Source organism: Portunus trituberculatus, chromosome 49, assembly GCF_017591435.1.
Source record: "Portunus trituberculatus isolate SZX2019 chromosome 49, ASM1759143v1, whole genome shotgun sequence".
NCBI classification, from domain to species: Eukaryota; Metazoa; Arthropoda; class Malacostraca; order Decapoda; family Portunidae; genus Portunus; species Portunus trituberculatus.
The window spans coordinates 2,149,453-2,168,609 of NC_059303.1; the positions used below are offsets into that span (position 1 = coordinate 2,149,453).

Sequence of the window (19,157 nt, forward strand, 5' to 3'; positions counted from 1 at the left end):
ACGGATTGGCCTTCTTCGCAAATTAGTCTTTTTTGCAGTGGTTACTGTATATGTTATTGCTATGCCATGAATGGAAGTATGGCTACTATATGATTTTGATGCTTGGATTTTTTTCTTTTTCAGAGCTCATGATAGATTAGAAATGGAGATTTATTTTATATATCAGAGCTTTTATTCTCACCTTTGCATTCACTTTTCATTACTATATAGTGTGCAATACATAAGTAAAGATATTCTTCAATATACAATTGAAATTGGTTTTATAGTAGACTTACAAAATTAAGGTGTGAAACCTGGTGCACTACTGTATTGTGTAATACCTTCCTTTTCCTTTGCAGAGGGTCGAGAGCTGCTGCTGCAAACCATCTGTACTCACTTAAGACAACACCTGGACAACAGACAGGAGCTGACCCTTTGTGCTGATGTTCTGCAGGATATCATTATTCTCACTCATAAACACACCAAAAGATTTCCTTCTAGTAAGGTAGGTAATTTCTAACTTTATGAGAATATTACTTGGCATCTTGTCTTTCCTGTATGTCAGTTGTTATTGACTTTACAGGTGAAAATATTTGAAAGGGATGGAGTTTTGAAGTGAAAGGCATTTTATGAGTACATGTATGGTTGGGATGGTGACAATATGATGCTTGTACAAAATTTTCATAACTTGTTTTCCTGGTAATTTTCAAGTAACTTTTCATTTCTTTTTCCAGCTACCAGCTACACTCCATCAAGATATTGAAGAGATAATGCTGAACTTGTTCAATGTTTTAGTTCAAGTTATATTAACTTTGGAGAGATCTGCACCTAGCTCAGTAAGCAAGCTTTCTTTGTCTCCTGTTATACTTCTAATTTTCTGTGTTAAGTAGTAATGCTGTTTTGGCAGCAATTGGTGCCAATAATAGATTCAGTCAACTCTCGATTATCTCAAGGGTTGCATTCCTGGCCACTGAGAAGTCTGCCTGTTTTGGGGATTTTGTAACTCAAACCTTAAGATAAACTATTGATACATAATTAGGTCATTGAAACAATAAAAGCACACATTCTTATTTTATTTTGAAGTACATTGCATTTATGTCACTAGGCAACACAACAAAAACATATCCTTACACTCGCCATCACTTTGTTGATGCATCACTGGTCATCATCTGCTGAATCTTCACCACACTCTCCGTTGCTTGTGTCTTCTACCATTGTTGCACTTCTGTTTACATTAGGGTACTTGGCCTCCAGTAAGTCCAGTCCTTCCCTTATTAAAGCTAGTGCTTCCTGTAGATGTTTTTTTTTTTTTTTTTCTCTGGCTCTGAGGTTTCTGATGCAGTTTGTGGTTTTGATGTCTCTAACTCTGCTGTTTCCACCTTCTCCCTCGAACAATTCGCGTGGTTGTGCATGAAGTCATCGAGTCAAGTTAACTTGTGTTAAATTGAATAAATTGCGTTATTTAATCATATCTCCCTAAATATCAAGTTGCGTTAAATAAAAATCGGGTCATTCAAATTTACGTTAATCGAGAGTTGATTGTACTCTTTCTAAGAATATGTGATTAAATTTGTTCATCTGATAAATTTAGTTATTCCTTTGCCATTTTAATGATATATAAAATCTACTCTTTTTGTGATCCTGATTGATTTTGTTGTTGAATTGTTTTAGAATCAATTAATGTGGTATTAATTAAGAAACACAGGGAAAACAACTTGTCAGAAGTCTGCAGTGTGCAAGTTGATGAAAGATGATGATGTGCCAAGGCATAGGGTATTAGGACTGATGTATTGAGAAACATGATATATACTGAAGATATTATATTCTAAGTAATATTATAAGTGAAAGTATGCTTTAATTGTATGGTTGTGCTTGAAATGGGGTGCAGTAAGGATGATATAAATGCTTAATTCACAGCCATACTTGATAATATAAATATCTAATCTACAGCTGCTGTCATGTCCTATTTACCACAGAGTAATGCTGATGATGATGATGATGATGATTGCATTCTCCAGTGTGTATTTCCTTCATATTGTTTTCTTGTTTACCAGAGCATTGGGATGCTTAGGAGTCACTGTTAAGCTACTTTGGGCTTCTTGAAATATCACTTTGTCATCTTTATAGTTGATGGAGCCAGATCATATATCACAGACTATGATATATTACTATATAGTTACTGTAGATTGTTCTGAAATAAGAAACAGTGATTTATATTGTCATCTGTATGTGTAATATCTAATGAATGGAGTTATAAGAAATTTTTTTTACTGGACTTGCACACTAAATATCTATTAATCTTATTACCGTGCTTCTGTTGGTAGCAATTATGATTCCATTTACAAATGAATAACTCTGTAGACCTGGATGTTTTTAGATCTGAATAAATATTGAATATTTTTAGATAAATTAGATAATTCTTAGATAAATGACAAAATAAATTTCTGTAGGGCGCAAGTACTTTAAAACCAGAAGCGATGGGTCTAGCAAGTACTTTAAAACCAGAAGCGATGGGTCTAACGCAGCTTCTCTCAGCCTTGAAGACCACTTTTGTCCCAACACAAGCCTCGCTAGTCTTGGGCAGCTTGTGTGTCAACCTTTCCGTGCAGGATGACATTCGGGTATTCTGTTAACCATTTACCAATTTGGGAAGCGGTTATGGGCCACATTAACAGTGCTTTGGGAGTTTTCTTAATATAGTAAGCTTAAGTGCTTGAGTAATATTTGGGTTATTAACTGATAGTTCAGGCTGTGTGGCACATTGCTGTTAACCCAAGTACGTAATAATTTTTTATCATCATCATCATTTAGTAAGGAGAGCAAATTTGCTCATTTCTTCATGTATGGAGAATGACTACTGTAGACAAGCATTTTGACATTATACTGATTTTCCTACTTTCATTTACACCAGTTTTACTTTTGTAATATGGAGTGCATTTTTTAGTTTTCTAAGTAATTTGAAATCAAATTAAGATAAACTTTACTTTCTAAAAAAATAGTGCTGTGGCTAGGTATGTATTCTTCAATATACAAGAAAACAAATGTAGAACAAAGATGATTATTCCATATAACTATTCTCTTTGTTCATTATATCATAATAATCATGCATGTATGCCATGTGTGTAAATGTATAGTATAAATGAATAACAAACATTCTAAATCTTACTCCTAATTGATCTATGCATCATTAACCATACAAAGCTTTGATGCAAAGCAAATGAGGCGTTGTCATCTGAGTAGTTCAGTACTTCCTTTACATCCATAGAGGGGTTGTATGGAGCTCTGTCTGCATGGATAGAACCTGTGGCAGAGAGAATCATCTATGCCTACTAAATTTCATACATTCATATACAGGATCCACTTCTAACTAATCTGTGGCATTGGTTTGCGTTATAAATCTTCATATTGCATGTTTCATTTGTGTTTGTGCACTGTGGTTGGATTTGCTATGAAAAATGCCTGTTACCAGTAAGTTATGTGAAATTTTTGTCATTATTTTACTTTATGTTGAATAAACATCAGTTAATTTACTTTGAATTTACACAGGGATCTTTGGTAGCCTCCCTCATGGGCATCCTACAGCTGATGCGGGAACCTCATTACACCAAACTGTGGGATGCTCACATGATCTCAGGAATACACCACCTCCGCCATCTCCTCCACTCAACCATTGTTTTGTTGGCTGACCTTGTACGGGCTGCTGTCTTTCCAAGTGATTGGTTTGTCATGCGCATGGTCACCAATTACACCATTCTTGCAGCCATGCAAGAAATTGCACAACCTCTCATTGCCACTTTCTTAAAGCAAGGAAGATTTGATAATCAGGTAAGCTTGCAGTCATAAGGGATATGTTATGTGAAGTATACATCTTATGTTTAACTTTTCATTAATTTTACTATATTGTCCTTTAATTTTCATGGATGAGTAATCCAAGGATATCTGTCATACTTTCAGCTCTGGAGCAGTTACTTGAATCTAGCTGTTGGATTTCTAACACAACCTTGCCTGCAGCTGGAACAGTTTTCTCAACAAAAGCGACATAAAGTATTAGAACGTTACAATGATATGAGAGTTCTGATGGGATTTCAAATTCTTTCTATGTGGCGTGAATTAGGTAAGCTATTTACTTTGTTAATCTTTGAATTTTTTTTTTCAAATCCTCATATTTATATGTACCTTATTAAATGTCAGTTAGTTAAATTTTCATTACTAATTGAAATTAAAATATTTTCAGATGATCACCGGCTTCACTTCATCCCTGGCATGGTTGGTCCATTTCTAGAAGTGACTCTGGTACCAGAACCAGAGCTGAGGAAGGCCACTTTGCCGATCTTTTTTGACATGATGCAGGCTGAGCAGCAGGCAAAGGGTAGCTTTAAACAGGTAAGAAGCATTTAAGATTTTACTTGGATGAAATCATGTTCTCAAATTTTGCCATAGAACAGACTATTTGGTTGTCACAATGATTAATGGTCTAGAAATCATTTGATCAGGAAGGAGGTTCCAGAATTTTTTAATTTTTATTGTAATTTTTCTAAATTATTCAGTGCATTAATTTCACTACATAAGAGTGTAAACAAGTTCAGAGCTGCATGATTTAAGATGTTATGTATGTTTAAAATAAAGGTAAACCACACAACCACAAATTACAGGTTGAAACAGAGCTTATCGATAAGCTGGATATTCTAGTGAGTGAGAACAAGGGTGATGATGAATACCGCCAGCTGTTCAACACAATGTGAGTATCTGCCTCACTCCCTGCTTGGTGTTGATGCTCCTTTTAGCTAGTGAAGTAGGCACAGAATATTGTTTCCCCTAACCATAACAAAATATATCTGAAACTTGATCTAAGAACTTTATGCATTGACTATATAGTATGCTGTACTAAGGTTACTGAAAATAAGGTTTAAGACTTTGAATTGGGAAGTGTGCTTTGTTGAGAGTGAGACAAAGTATATATAAAAAGATTGAGTTTTGACAGTGGCATCACTCTTTGCCATTTGCATATACATTGGTACTTCGAGATACGAGTTTAATTTGTTCCGTGAAGGAGCTCGTATCTCAAAACACTTGTATCTCAAAAAAAAAAAAAAATTTCCCATTGAAATGCATTGAAATGCCATTAATCCATTTCAGCCTCCCCAAAAAGAGCATCCCAATCTTTTTTATGTTTTTAAGTAGTAACAAGTACAGTAAGTCCTCGTTATATGGTATATATGCGTTCCTGAAAACCTTACCATAAATTGAAATTTCCGTATACTGAACCCCTTATGACATGTAATAATAGATGTGTTCCAGCATGTCGAAAGTCACCCCTGCAGACATGAAAATACATGAAAATAGTCATATAAAATAATGTAAAGTACTGCGCAGAAGAAATAAACAGAAAATGTTTTTCACTCGCTACGTATTCTATCAGATGATGTCCCTCCCGAGACTAAGGGACAGTAGGGATTTCATCCCTTACTCATCTGCTGAGTGGCCAGATTAGGCTCTGCTCTGCAGATCCGTTGCATTCTCCCCAGCTTTTTTTATAGCCTCACGATTCTTTAACACTGTCCAGACTGTCGACTGGGCTAGGCCCAAGTTTCAACTTATTGCAGACGTACCTTCTCCCTGTTCTTTCCTCTTCAAAATATCTAATTTTACCTGTAATGTCAGACTACTCCTCTTTTGCTTTGCCTTTTCAACTCCAGCAGTGTCTGCAGAATGTTTTGGGACCATTATGGGTGCATCACTGTGCGTCGTGATAATAATATCCACAAAAAACACGCTGTAAGGATTTCATTTGTGTTCAGTGGGAAACACGGGAAGAGACTGATTGTTGTGGTGGCCATGCGGCGTGGTGGTGCTACGGTACGGTGTAAACAAAACACGAGTGGATATTGTATCTGTTAATTTTTCTTACCGTAAATAGAATTGAGGGTAATGATTACCAAACACTGTAACTGAATTTACCAGGTAACGAAGTGCCATATAAGGAGGACTTACTGTATTTACAAATAATAATTATTGTATAGAAACATAATAAAACATAATTAAAGAGAATATAAATAGATAAACTGCTCTTATAAAGAATATTTACCTCGGACGGGTACATTCCATGGGATGTTGCCCTACCGCATCCCCACCCTCACTTGTGTCTGTCAATCAGCTGGAGTGTACAAATATAGCCACTCATAGAAGACTGGCTGCTCTAATAATCACAAAAGAGCTCATTGGCAATCCTATAATCATTTTTCATGGAATAAATGAAGTTTTAAATAGGAGAGAGAGAGGGGGGGATTGAGGCCGCACCGCCATCGCCACACGTTTGTTTACATTGTTCCCCCCCTCTCAGTGATATGCATCAGTGGAGTAGGTATGGGGAGATAGGAAAAATTTGTTTAGCTTTTTCATTTACATACACAAGCATACTTTATCAATGCATAAAAATATATAAAATAAAAGCAAAAGTTTATTTAGTGTTCTTACCTTGAAGACAGATGTTTTTTGCTAATGGTGGTGAATGGTGGAGAAGGAGGAGGAAGGGAGGGAGGAAGAGAGGAAGGAAGGAAGCAAGGAAGGAAGGGATGCAGGCACCATTCACATGTAAAAATTTAACATAAAATAAAACTACACTTACTTTAAACAAAAAAGGTCAGTAAATAGTGTGAAAATGATGAAAGAACAATCACAGTGCATGAGAGCTGCAGGAAATACGATGATATTAGCTCTACTGAGGCTGGACCGATGCACCAAGCCACTGACCTGTGGCATCATCCTCAAGCATGACTCATATCTCAAAATTTCGCTCATATCTCAAAAAAAAAAAGGGACAATTGTAGTTTGTATCTCAAAAAACTCGTATTTCAGGTAGCTCGTATCTCAAGGTACCACTATATGAAATGGCCAACACTAAGGCATTTAGCCAACATATTTTTATTAGTTTTAAGATTCTAATAAGGACTAAAGTGAAGCTGCTAAGGGGCTTTAAAAATACTATGCAAAAGATATGTTTTAGACTTGTATTTTATAATGTAAACTGTATAATTTATTTTCATAATTAGTGAGCCAAGATTTGCATTTTTCGATAAGATTTGCATCTTAGAACTTACTTAGATAATGCTTTAGTTTTGGAATTAGAGATAAGGGAAATTTATGCACTAATATATTTTATGCTTAAGATGTCCACCATCTTTATTAATGATTTAATGCTTTCCATGCCATGCCATCTAGGGAACATTTGAGTGCTGTGTAAGTTAGCTATAAGTTCGTAATAGTTTTGTGCATGACTGTTTGATAAGGGTTTGCTTAGTTTACCACAAGACACATATCTGCATAAAAAATATATACAGTGGAGACTCAATACTCGAACTTAATTTGTTCCAAATGGCTGTTAGAGTATCAAAATGTTCTACTACTGATACCTATAGATCAGGTAATTCATTCTAACCTTAGCAAAACCTTAAGTTTACAAAAATTTCAATGTAATTTTTTTTTATAATTGTGATTTGTACATACTGTAAGTGAAGGATGGATAACGTAGAGGAGGAGGGGAGAAGGGTGGGAATGGAGGAGAGTGGTTATTCATTGGAGGATGAGTCATCATCCATGAAAACGTCTAGTAACTCATCTGGTGTGATTCCTGTGAACCTAGTAGTAGAGGGCTGGGGCTCACTAACACTTGGACTCTCACTAGATTCCTTATTTTCACCACTAATTAGCCTCTTTGGTGCTACTGTAAGTTTCTTAATAAAAAACTACAGACAACGCAGGAAAATGTTGTTGTTTTCACAATCGCGGTGGGACAACTGGCCGTGGCGAAAAGGGAGAGGCCAGAAGCCTTTGTTTACAACCATGTGTGTGAACGTTCGAGTACCAGATATTTTTTTTTGAATACCAAGTTGAACTTTTGCAATTGAGTATTGAAAAGTTCAACTTCAAAGACATTCAAGTATTGAGTCTTCACTCGAATAGATACTTACTCTAGGCATCTTCAGTTCTTCAGAAGTGATTAGAATATAAGCATTTTCCAACACATTCCTTTTGTGTACATCCCCTGTGAGATTACAAACCTTGCAACTATTTAGAGGTACAAGCTTTCTATGCTCCGAGGGGAATTGACAACATAAATAGGTGGGCATCATGGTGGAGCAAAAGATATACTTACTCATGATGGCAATAGAAATTTGTTAGATGAAAACAATCCAATGTTTGGATATTGTTTTCAATAAGATTTTGAGCACACAGAATTACCTGCTTATAAGTCAGTCACGGGTGTCAATCATTATTAAGACTGAATTGTTTTAAATTACAGTCAACCCTCAGCTATTGCGACTTCCGCTATCGCGTTTTATTGCTATCACGCACCCATGAAAAGCTGCTAAAATTTCATTATCGCGACCTTAGATGCCTGCTATCGCGCACCCAGCCATGACGTCATGGGATATCTGAGCGCTCATTGGCCAAAACCGCCTTCCTGCCAAGATCAATTCGGCTATCGCGTTTTCGGCCATAGCGATGCTATTTCGGCCCCAATTGGGCGCGATAGCCGAGGGTTAAGTGTAGTGAATTGTAACATTTGATTACAATGAGCATGGAACAGTCGAGACTTTCCTCATTGTGTGTCATTCTAGCAAGGCAGATAAAAGTTTTTGAATGGCCTTCCTATCTTGAGCCACGACTTGCAACACATCATTGTGTTCTGTTACTGTGCCACAAAGCAGTGTGAGGTCATAACTGTTGCAATCAATTTACATTGAAATACTCTAAAAGAGTGCCATGTATTTGCTCAGATGATGAAGTAGGACAGGTCTGAAAAAGCGATACACAGGATAGAACATTGCCGTAACTTGGTGGAATATGATGAGAGAGAGTCAAGGACCTCACTCTCTCCTCTGCAACCTGGACAGCTGCGAGACATGCTTTCTACATCATAATTTCCTCTTGCTCCATGATTACTAGTAATCAGATCAGTGTAGCAACAGTTGACATATTAACAAGCTTATTATTTGAATAGAAAATTTGCTATTAGAATAATATTGATACTACTACTGCTTAGGTAGATACTTATATTTGCAATGATAGTAATAATGTAAGTAGGTATTGTAATGAATGAATTCCTGGCACAGGCTCAAGAGAGGGATCTTATGACAAAACAGCAAAAGTACACTGTAAATTATTCATGTGAAACGTGAGTCACAGGATTTGTGGCGATACCCTACGAGCCAAAATCGAACGATGCGTATTACAATAAGAAACTCTAGTGGTCTCATAAAGAGAACATTCCCATAACATTATTTCCTCACAAACACATCAAAACACACATAAACATATGACACTTAACATAACATTTCATAAGCACTCCAACCATCCACATGAGGCTATAGAGCCTATAACACCTGCTTAATTAACATCACAACACATAATTATAACACCCAATACATAAACATAGAACATGAAACACAAAACATATAACTGGGGGAAAGTAAAGGCCACATCATTGGAATCCCTGTCAAAATTTAGTAACAATGACCCAGTAACCACAGTGGGTAACCAGTTATCACTTGAAAGAAACATTAAATAGTTAAAGTTAATACTTAAAATGAAAACAAGGACAACTAGTGCAGTGAATCTCCTCCAAGTTGCTGTGATCCAAGTTCCAGATCCACTGCCAGGTTGCTTCTGCCAGTCTCTTCCGGGAAGCAAACCTCTGCAGGTTGTAATGAACAATAAAGCAGTCAAGGTGCTTTGACTACCATAAATAGTGATTGTTGGCTCCCAGGTCGCCCTGTTTTGTTGTTAACTCTCTGACAGTTGGTGCTACATATATGTCACAATATAATGTTAATTTCAACTAACAATATCACAAGGCCTGGAAGACCTGCTGTTCACTTTTAGATACTATAAACTTCAGAGAACCAGTGGTTAAAAATTATATAGTCTCTGTGAGGGACACATTGCCAATGAACTGTATGACACTTTTTTCTTTGGGCAGTATACCTGGCAACTCTGTTAATCTTTTTTCACTTGTCAAGTGGACAGAGCTCCTAATATGTTAGACTTTAAGCCCTTAATAGAACTGAACACTTTATTGTTGTTTACTTTTTGATTCATAATTTGCATTGAACAACTATTTTTTCATCTCTCAAGAAATAGATTGATTTGTCTTTAAGTTTAGAAAAGTTGATTCTTATATCTTTCCTTTCCTTAGCATTTCGCCTTAGATTCATTAGATATTTTAGCAGCTGCTGTATACACTTGATCCTTGTTTATCCAGACCTTGCTTATTTGGATTTTGGTGTATGTGGATAGTATCCAGATAATAATTTAGTAATTTGAATTTGGATGGCCAATTAATTAATTCAGAGAACGTGCACCTTGCATACTGCCAGAAATGGCTGATAGATGGCACCAGGCAATTGTCAGTAAGTTCTGGCGATGCTCATAAAGACTGTTTTGTCCACTATCATTGAACAAGTTTTTCAGTACCTTTTCAATACCTTAGAACTTTTATCCCATATGTTCCGGCGATCGTATATGAACGATTGCACCAGTGCGTCTGTAGCGACGGCGATCGTTCCCGTAATCAAGAATTTTCCCGCCTCATGTTTGAGCTCCTCGCGCGGTTTCTCGAGTCAGATGGCGAGTGGAAGTATCTGGCTTCTTTTTACACTTGTAGTGTTGCCACTAGCTCTATATTTAGGGATAACTAAGCTATTCTCCCATTCTAAGGGCGACACTTGGCAACCCCAGCGACCCGCCGTGTCGAAAGCACCCTGATAAGAGCGAAGGGATGTTTCAGTTCATATCTCGCTATGGAACAAGACAGATAGATAATTTTTATTCAGCAGTGCTTCTGAGCCTGACTACAGTGACAGTGATTATGAGGAAGAAACTGAAGAAAGTGAAGACAGCAGTAGTGAAGACTCGGAAAATGATTCAGAGGATCCACCTGTTTTTTCAGAACAGAGAGAAGACAGAGATAGTGGTGATGGAGAACAGACTCAAAACATCATATTGAGAACCCAGAGTGGCTCACGGAGACGCAGGCGTGCCTCTCGTGTTCTGGGAAGACGATCAAGGGGGCATGTTTGTGTGTGTGTGTGTGTGAGAGAGAGAGAGAGATGATACCTACATGTTATTTGCTTGAAACTTGATATGAAAAGGGGTGAAAGAATACTCTCTCTCTCTCTCTCTCTCTCTCTCTCTCTCTCTCTCTCTCTCTCTCTCTCTCTCTCTCTCTCTCTCTCTCTCTCTCTCTCTCTCTCTCTCTCTCTCTCTCTCATTGGAAGTGTACAATTTCTCTTCCAAGATGAGAGAGAGAGTGTGTGTGTGTTTACACGGTGTCATCGCTCGCCGAGCTGTTTCTGCTTGACGGATCACACAGCGGGCGGAGGAGGAATCCTTGATAAGGCAATAACTAAACTTTCAGAGGTCACATCTAGCTAGAATGTACATCATTGTATTCAGAATAACAAAGAGAAAATAATTATTAGTATTCAAACAGTCTTCTGACAATTTCTAGGTTTACCATTTTTTACCCGTCATGGGATATTGGAAAATAGTTTAATCACCAGAACATAAGGGTCAATTATGCCTCTCAAAGGTGTTGAGCATAAGTGAGTGGCCCTAACTGTGATGTAAAAGCTGAAATTAATAAGAAAATTAGAGAAAGGAGCTGGAGTTGCAAATGTTTGTAAGAAATATGGTGTGGCTAAGCAAACGGTGTTGGACATTAGTAAGTCAAAAGATAAGCTGGTACAATATTCTGACTAATACTGTGTGGATGAATCATCAAGTAAAATTGGTGTAGGTGCACCAAGGAAAAGTGTAAGGAGTGGAAAAGATGATGCATTAAATGCTACAGTTATGAAATGGTATGTGCAGCAGCAACTGGTGGAAATCAATGTCCCCAATGTTGTGGTAGAGGTTTAAGGACAGTTCAATGATGTGCCAGTTTGGCGATACCAGCAAATCATCTATTTCATTCACTGGCAAAACATCCAGCTGGACGATTCACCGGTGTGGTAGTTCGCCAATACCATCTGTAAAACGTAAGAGTGGTTACTTATTTGTTGGTGCATTGATTGTTTGATTACCAAGGAACACAATGAGCATTAATTTAAGGAGGTTATTTTGAGGCCATATACAGGCAATCCCCTCTTAATGAAGGGATTACATTCCTAAAAAAAACCCTTTGTTAAGCGAAATTTCGATAAGCGAACCGATTATAACAAGTTTAACCCCTGACTTGAACTTGCATTGAGAGTAAACAAAGCGAGAATGCATCATAGTGCAGTGAAAGGTTTAATGAAGGTAAAAATTATGAAGTTAAACATTTAGGCAGTTTAATTTAAGTCATTATAATGTACACTAATGTATGTATGTATGTAACTTTATAATGTTGATGATCTTAAATTATGAAGGAAGGGAGAGTGAAATGGGAAAGACACTAACCGGCAACCTGTGGAATGTAAACAAAGGGCGCATCATTGTATCACATACTAAACTTATGTACCACATTTCCACAAGGCTTTCCATTTTATCCATTGTAGAGTCACGAGTTCAGGTGGTTCTTTTAGCTTGCAAGGAAGATACGGTCTCACCAGCCTTCTTAATAGAGTCTGCTGACTTGAAAATAGTAGAGACAGTAAATGGAGTCAAGATGGTGGCGAGCAATGCTATTAGTTTTCTCGCCTCTCTTGTGTCTGTGAATAATATCCAGCTTCACTTCGAGAGTAACAGACTTCCTGGTCTTCTTAGCAATGCTAGGCGACATTGCAAGGCGTTTTGGTAGTAAGTTGAGTGAGGGAAGACGAGCTGCTGCTGACGCTGTTATTGTTTTGAACAGGAGTGAGTGGTACACGTGTTGTCCATGAGAGTCGCTGGTGTATTCAAAAGCCTGTTGGCTTGCATGATATGGCAGGGCTTTCAAACTTGGAAAAAATTACCTGGATAAAACTTCATTAAAGCAGTTTGGTGTTCGTTAAACGAGCAGATGGTAGTAAAATGAAACTTTCGTTGTAGCAAAATTTCGTTGTGTGAACCTTCATTAAGCGGGGTTTGCCTGTATTTCACCTTGAAATATTCCTGATACTCATGATATTACATGCAATATCTCTCTCTCTCTCTCTCTCTCTCTCTCTCTCTCTCTCTCTCTCTCTCTCTCTCTCTCTCTCTCTCTCTCTCTCTCTCTCTCTCTCTCTCTCTCTCTCTCTCTTTCAAATTATTTTCTTTATCTGTGATTGTTGGACAGTTTGTTGAATCTTCATCGGCAAACTGGGGCATCGCTGAACCATCTGCTATCGTAGTAACTGTACTTCACGTCTTGAATTCTCCCCCCCCTCCCTTCTCACTTGGCTATTACTGTTAGGTTAGTTTTGGGGCTATGTTAACTTAGATTAAGTTTGTTTTGGTTACTTGATCAGGGAAACCATAATAGACAAAATTTTGTATTTCTTAAAATAATCTAAGGAAATAAACATCCATAATTGGCAAAAGACCCTGCAGTATTCGCTGTTTAACTAAGATACAGATGGAGAAGTAAACCAGAGTTGTTCAGGGTTTGCTGTTTAGTATGTGTACACTGTGGAGATGGGACGAGCGTGTGTGTCCCAGCGTAGCTTGGTGCTGACTGATCCACATGGTGGCTGGACCTCACCCGGTCCAGCTGGCGTCAGGTCATGCTTTGCACCAGGGACAGATTAGTAGAATGACCGTGCTAAGCTCGCCTGGGCAGGTCACTTAATAGTAGTGGTAGCAGTAGTAGTGGTGGTGGTAGTAGTAGTAGTAGTAGTAGTAGTAGTAGTAGTAGTAGTAGTAGTAGTAGTAGTAGTAGTAGTAGTAGTAGTAGTAGTAGTAGTAGTGGAGTTCACTACAACCCATTAGTGTTATCCAGACTTTTCATTATTCAGACTGGTGCCTGCACCATGTAGTCCAGAAAAACGAGGCTTGAATGTACATGTTGAAATGTAAATTGTTGTAGTATAAAGTATGGGAAGCTTCAGACCCTAGTGCGTTTGTGTTGGTGTAGGTTCTGATGTGTGTGTTGGAGGTGTGAATGGGAGGTGTGGTTTGGGTGTGCATTCTGTAACATACTTTTTACTTAAAATAGCAATTTGCTGACTGGTTGTTTGGATTCTTCTTATATGTATATGATATGTATTAAAAGTATTTGTGTTTGTAGGTATAAGTATCTTCTACATAAAAAGATATTAGATGTATGTAGTGTTTGATATACATAATATTGTTAACAAAGTAGAAAAAACATATACTACTAATGAAAAATTTTACCACCACCACAAAGTACTTTGGTTTGGATTTTAATTATTTTCTAATTTATCAAATCAGTCTGTTAGAGAAAGTACGTTCAGATGACCCAGTGTGGCGGGAGAGTGGCACAGCTTTCATCAACTCAGTGACGCGACTGCTGGAGAGGCTGCTTGACTACCGTAATGTTATGCAGGGTGACGAGAATTGTGACAAGAGGATGAGCTGTACGGTGAATCTTTTGGTGAGTGAAGGACTATTTGACTATTTAGTCACCATTGCTATAAATTGTAAAATAAGGAATGTGAAATACAGTGGTACCTCACTATAACGAACACTTCAGGGGTGAGGGAGTGTTCATTACTGTGAATTGTCCTTTACAGAGAGAGATTTGTCTGTAAGACCCTTAAACACCCTCTTTCCCTTTTTTCAGCAATTTGTTCTTTTAATAGCATGAAAAGATATCATGAACATTTAAACCACCTTATTCAACACTTAATGCTGAAATAAGAGAGTTTAATATTTAAGAAGTCCACTGGACCTGACACACCTTACATCTGCAGTCTCACTATGGACTATTGTCCTGCTGCAAGCTTGCCATATGGCTACCTGCACAGCCAGTCTAAGGCAGTAATCTACAATATGAACAAGTACTTCTTGGAAGAAGTACTTGACAGAGAGAGAGAGAGAGAGAGAGAGAGAGAGAGAGAGAGAGAGAGAGAGAGAGAGAGAGAGAGAGAGAGAGAGAGAGAGAGAGAGAGAGAGAGAGAGAGAGAGAGAGAGAGAGAGAGAGAGAGAGAGAGAGAGAGAGAGAGAGAGAGAGAGAGAAAGTGAGCGAGGTGGGGAGAGGTTTGGAGAAGCAGCTGTATTTACCTAGTTGTGTTTTACAGGAAAAGAGCTATGCTTGTGTTGTCCTATCTCCATACCTATAGTCATCCAGTTTAGCCTTGAAGTCATGAATATTTCTTGCTTGAATTACTGTTTTACTCAACTTGTTCTATATTTCTATGCTTATGTTTTGAAAGCTACATTTCTTGATGTCTCTTTTACACGTTTTTTTTTTTTTTTCATGCCATGTCCCCTTGTATTTCTTGAGTCCTACAGTAATAGGTCTTCTTTATCAACTGTGTCCCTCCCCTTCCATGCCCTGTATTTAGCAATTAGGTCTCCTCTTTCTCTCCTCTGTTGCAATGTTGGAACTTTTGATATCTTTAATCTGTCCTCATACATTAGATCTGTCAAACTTAGAACCATTTTGGTAGCAGCTCTTCCTTATATCTTTCTTATTATGTGGTGACCATGTAAGTGCAGCATATTCTAGTTTGGGTCAAATCATGTATTTTATTAACTTCATCATCTCTTCATCTTTATAGGTAAACGCCCATTTAATTTTTCTTATTAACTCATATGTTTCCCCAACTATGTTGTTGACATGTTTTTCCAGTGTTAAATTGCCATTTATTGTAATACCTAGGTCTTTCTTCTCTTTTGTTTTCTGAATTTTTACCCCTGCCATAGTGTAAGATCTCTCTTCTATTATTTTTCTCTAGTTCCTTCACTTTGCACTTTTTTTCCATTAATTTCTATTTCCCATTTTTTGCTCCATTCATGTATCTTATTCAAGTCTTTCTATAGCACTTCACAATCCATGTAATTTTTCACTAATTTCAGTAACTTTGCATTATCTGCAAATAAGCATATATAACTGTCCACCTCATCAACCATATCACTGATATACACTGAACATTACAGGGGCCAGAACTGTTCCCTGTCTTGTTGACATCCTGCTTATTTTCCGCCACTGTGCTGAGGACACAATTTGTTCATTATGCCATCTAGAAGGAGAAAACTGAGCCCACTTCATACTAAATTACCCTCAGTTAAAGGCAATAAGAAATTAAATTGCTGACCACTGGTAAATGAAGACAAAAATCAAGTGATTGGAAAATTTTTATCTGGGAAAGAAAACCTAAAAGAGAAGAAACAAAAGTTAAATGAATTATAAAAGTGTAGAGAAAAGAAACTGAAAAGAAGCTAAAGAGAAAACATGTCAACAGTGATACCTTATAGTTTATAGACATTACAACAAGTAGCACTTTCTAGAGGTGTGCCATTGGAGCACCATCACACTAGGACATTTTCATCTGGACTTTGTCAACCCAGGGATATATTCTCTCTCTCTCTCTCTCTCTCTCTCTCTCTCTCTCTCTCTCTCTCTCTCTCTCTCTCTCTCTCTCTCTCTCTCTCTCTCTCTCTCTCTCTCTCTCTCTCTCTCTCTTTTTTTTTTTATTTAAACAGGTGGTTATATATATTACATGGGACAGTTAAATATGCCTATGCTAAAGCTCATCCTTGCCGTAGGTGAGCTATCTTAAAGCTACTGCCCTTACACTTACATTATAAACAAATTGTAATGTAGTAATAACTAAACTTAATTTTTATAGATAATATTAGATGATACTTAAAAATACTATGTACATCCTAGGCGAAGAATTATGTACAAAATTGACATTAAGGAGGGTGTAGACGCAGCCACCTATGGGCTGCTACCTTAATTTGCTGTGTGGACAGGCCCCTCACATCCACATCTGTAGTGAGCTCGTTCCACCACACCACCGCTGCTGATGTAAAGGCACGCTGGTGAGTAGAGGTATGGGACCTCGGGACTTCCAGGAGGAGGTCATTGGCCGACACTGTCCTCGTGCCAACCTCGTGTCTCCTCCAGGTTGCCCCTAAGTCCGTCAGGTGGGGTACGCGCTGCACTTGTGCCTTGTGGAGCACTGTCAAGGCGGCAACTCTCCTGCGGTGCTCGAGGCTGTCCCTCAGGTCGTGCTGCTGCTGTTCCTCCTGCTGCCGCTGCTCTTGCTGTTGCTGTTGCTCTTGTTGAGGCTGTCTGTGTTGCTGCCTCCTCCGCCAATGTGGATGGTGTTGTTGATGGTGTGTAGCGCCGCTAATCAGGCGCTCTGCCCGGCGCTGTACTTTATCTAGTAGGCTGAGGTGGCAGCGGGCACTTGACATCCAGGTAAGAGGGGCGTATTCCATTATAGGCCTTATCTGGGCCTTGTAGAGTGTGAGGAGGCCATCAGCATGGAGGAGGTGTTTCATCCGGCGCAGTAGGTTCACCTTAGAGGAGGCGTTCCGCGCCACTTTCTCCAGGTGACGGTCAAACTGCAGCCTGGAATCCACCTCCACCCCAAGGATTTCAATGGTGTCCTGCAGAGGGATGGTGTCTGGCCCGAGACGCAACTTTCCACGCAGTTGGTCTGCTTCTCCCTGTGAGTGGGTGATCACCATGGCCTGGGTTTTCTCAGGGGCAAACTTGACTTGCCACCTTTCTCCCCAAGCCAGGATGTCCTGTAGCTGCCTATTGACTGCCTGCACCACATTCTGGGCTTCTCCCCTCTCGTAAGCCCAGGAGAGGGTGCAGTCATCTGCATAAGCAGCCGCTTCGGGAGAACTCTGCAGTAGATCGTTGAAATATATGTTCCATAGTATTGGGCCAAGTACTGAACCTTGGGGTACAGAAGCCTCCACTGGAAAGGAGGACGAGGTGCTGCCGTTCACCACTACGCGGAGGCTCCGTCCCGTGAGGTAGCTGATGAACAATTGTAGCAGGTGCCCCCCCCCCCTCTCTCTCTCTCTCTCTCTCTCTCTCTCTCTCTCTCTCTCTCTCTCTCTCTCTCTCTCTCTCTCTCTCTCTCTCTCTCTCTCTCTCTCTCTCTCTCTCTCTGCTTCCTGGATGTTACTTTTCACGCTATGTTGTTCCGGATAAGTGGAAGGAAGCGTAAATCGTGGCCATACATAAAGGAGGAAGTAGAGAGATACTGTTAACCCCCTCAGTACCGTCCCGTACACCCGTACGTGATGGGGAGGTATGGTACTACATACCATCACATACACTGGTACGGGATACATTCGGAATAAAATTTTAAAACTGTTTGGCTGCCTTGTTTGGCATCTGGCATGGTGGTATTAGCAACTAGGATAGTCTAGGCTCTGCCTACTCTGTGACAGCAGCAAATCAGTGAGTGATACATCACGACATGTCACGATGGGGTGGCGTGAACCAAGAGTGACGTAACGTAGTGCCGGTTTGTCTGAGTAGGATTATCGTGCTCTGTGCTCCTGCTTCCATGCTATTTTTGTCCAAGGAACTGTGCTGCCTTCTCTGATAATGGAGGTGGATAGTGACTGTAGCTCTGGCTCTGTGTACTTGCCTGCTGACTCAGATGATGAGTTTAGTGATGATGATGAGTATAGTGATGAAAGTGACTTAGAGGAACTGAGTGATAGTGAGTTACTGGAGGAGAATGAGGCGGTGGTTGACTCTGGATGGATATCCGTTCCTGGCTGACATATTCAGTGACGTTCGCCCTCACGCCATCCCTGAGTTCAGTGACCTTGACTGGGGGATAAATGGACATGTGCCAAAGTTTTTGTGTGCACGTGAGGCGTTTTGTTACTTTTTTGATAATCACCCAAGTCATGTCACAGTGACCTGTGACCTGACAGCTTATACCTGACCTCTACTCTGCAGCACTGTGGTGCAGTCTTTTTTTGAGAGAGGGAACACCTCATACTATAGAGTTTTTTCATAATTATTATTATTATCATTATTATTATGATTATTATTATGTGTTATTATAGTGTGTATTATGTGGAAACCATTCATATTCATATGTACAGTGCACTTATACAATAAAAATGAATGAAAGTGACAAATACGAGCAAGTTTAGTGAGCAATTATGCGGGCAGTATAGAGGCGAGTCTCACGCCTAAGGCGATCGGTGCCAAAGGGGTTAAACTACAGGCCTGTTTCTCTTCTGTGTATATTAGTAAAGGTGTTAGAGGGAATAATAAGAGATAGATAGATGAAGTTGCTAGAAGAAAGAGAAATTCTTTCATCAAAGCAATTTGGATATAG

General features: G+C 39.0%; 1 protein-coding gene across 1 annotated transcript in view; it reads left to right on the top strand.

The window, feature by feature from the left end:
- LOC123499093 (dedicator of cytokinesis protein 3-like) overlaps nt 1–19,157 on the top strand; it is a 131,357-nt gene that overhangs the window by 25,051 nt on the left and 87,149 nt on the right. The window contains exons 16-23 of the mRNA XM_045246714.1: nt 339–484; nt 714–815; nt 2,430–2,600; nt 3,526–3,804; nt 3,934–4,093; nt 4,214–4,362; nt 4,632–4,717; nt 14,314–14,476. Of these exons, the coding sequence (XP_045102649.1) occupies nt 339–484; nt 714–815; nt 2,430–2,600; nt 3,526–3,804; nt 3,934–4,093; nt 4,214–4,362; nt 4,632–4,717; nt 14,314–14,476 (1,256 nt within the window). The remainder of the gene's footprint in view (nt 1–338; nt 485–713; nt 816–2,429; nt 2,601–3,525; nt 3,805–3,933; nt 4,094–4,213; nt 4,363–4,631; nt 4,718–14,313; nt 14,477–19,157) is intronic.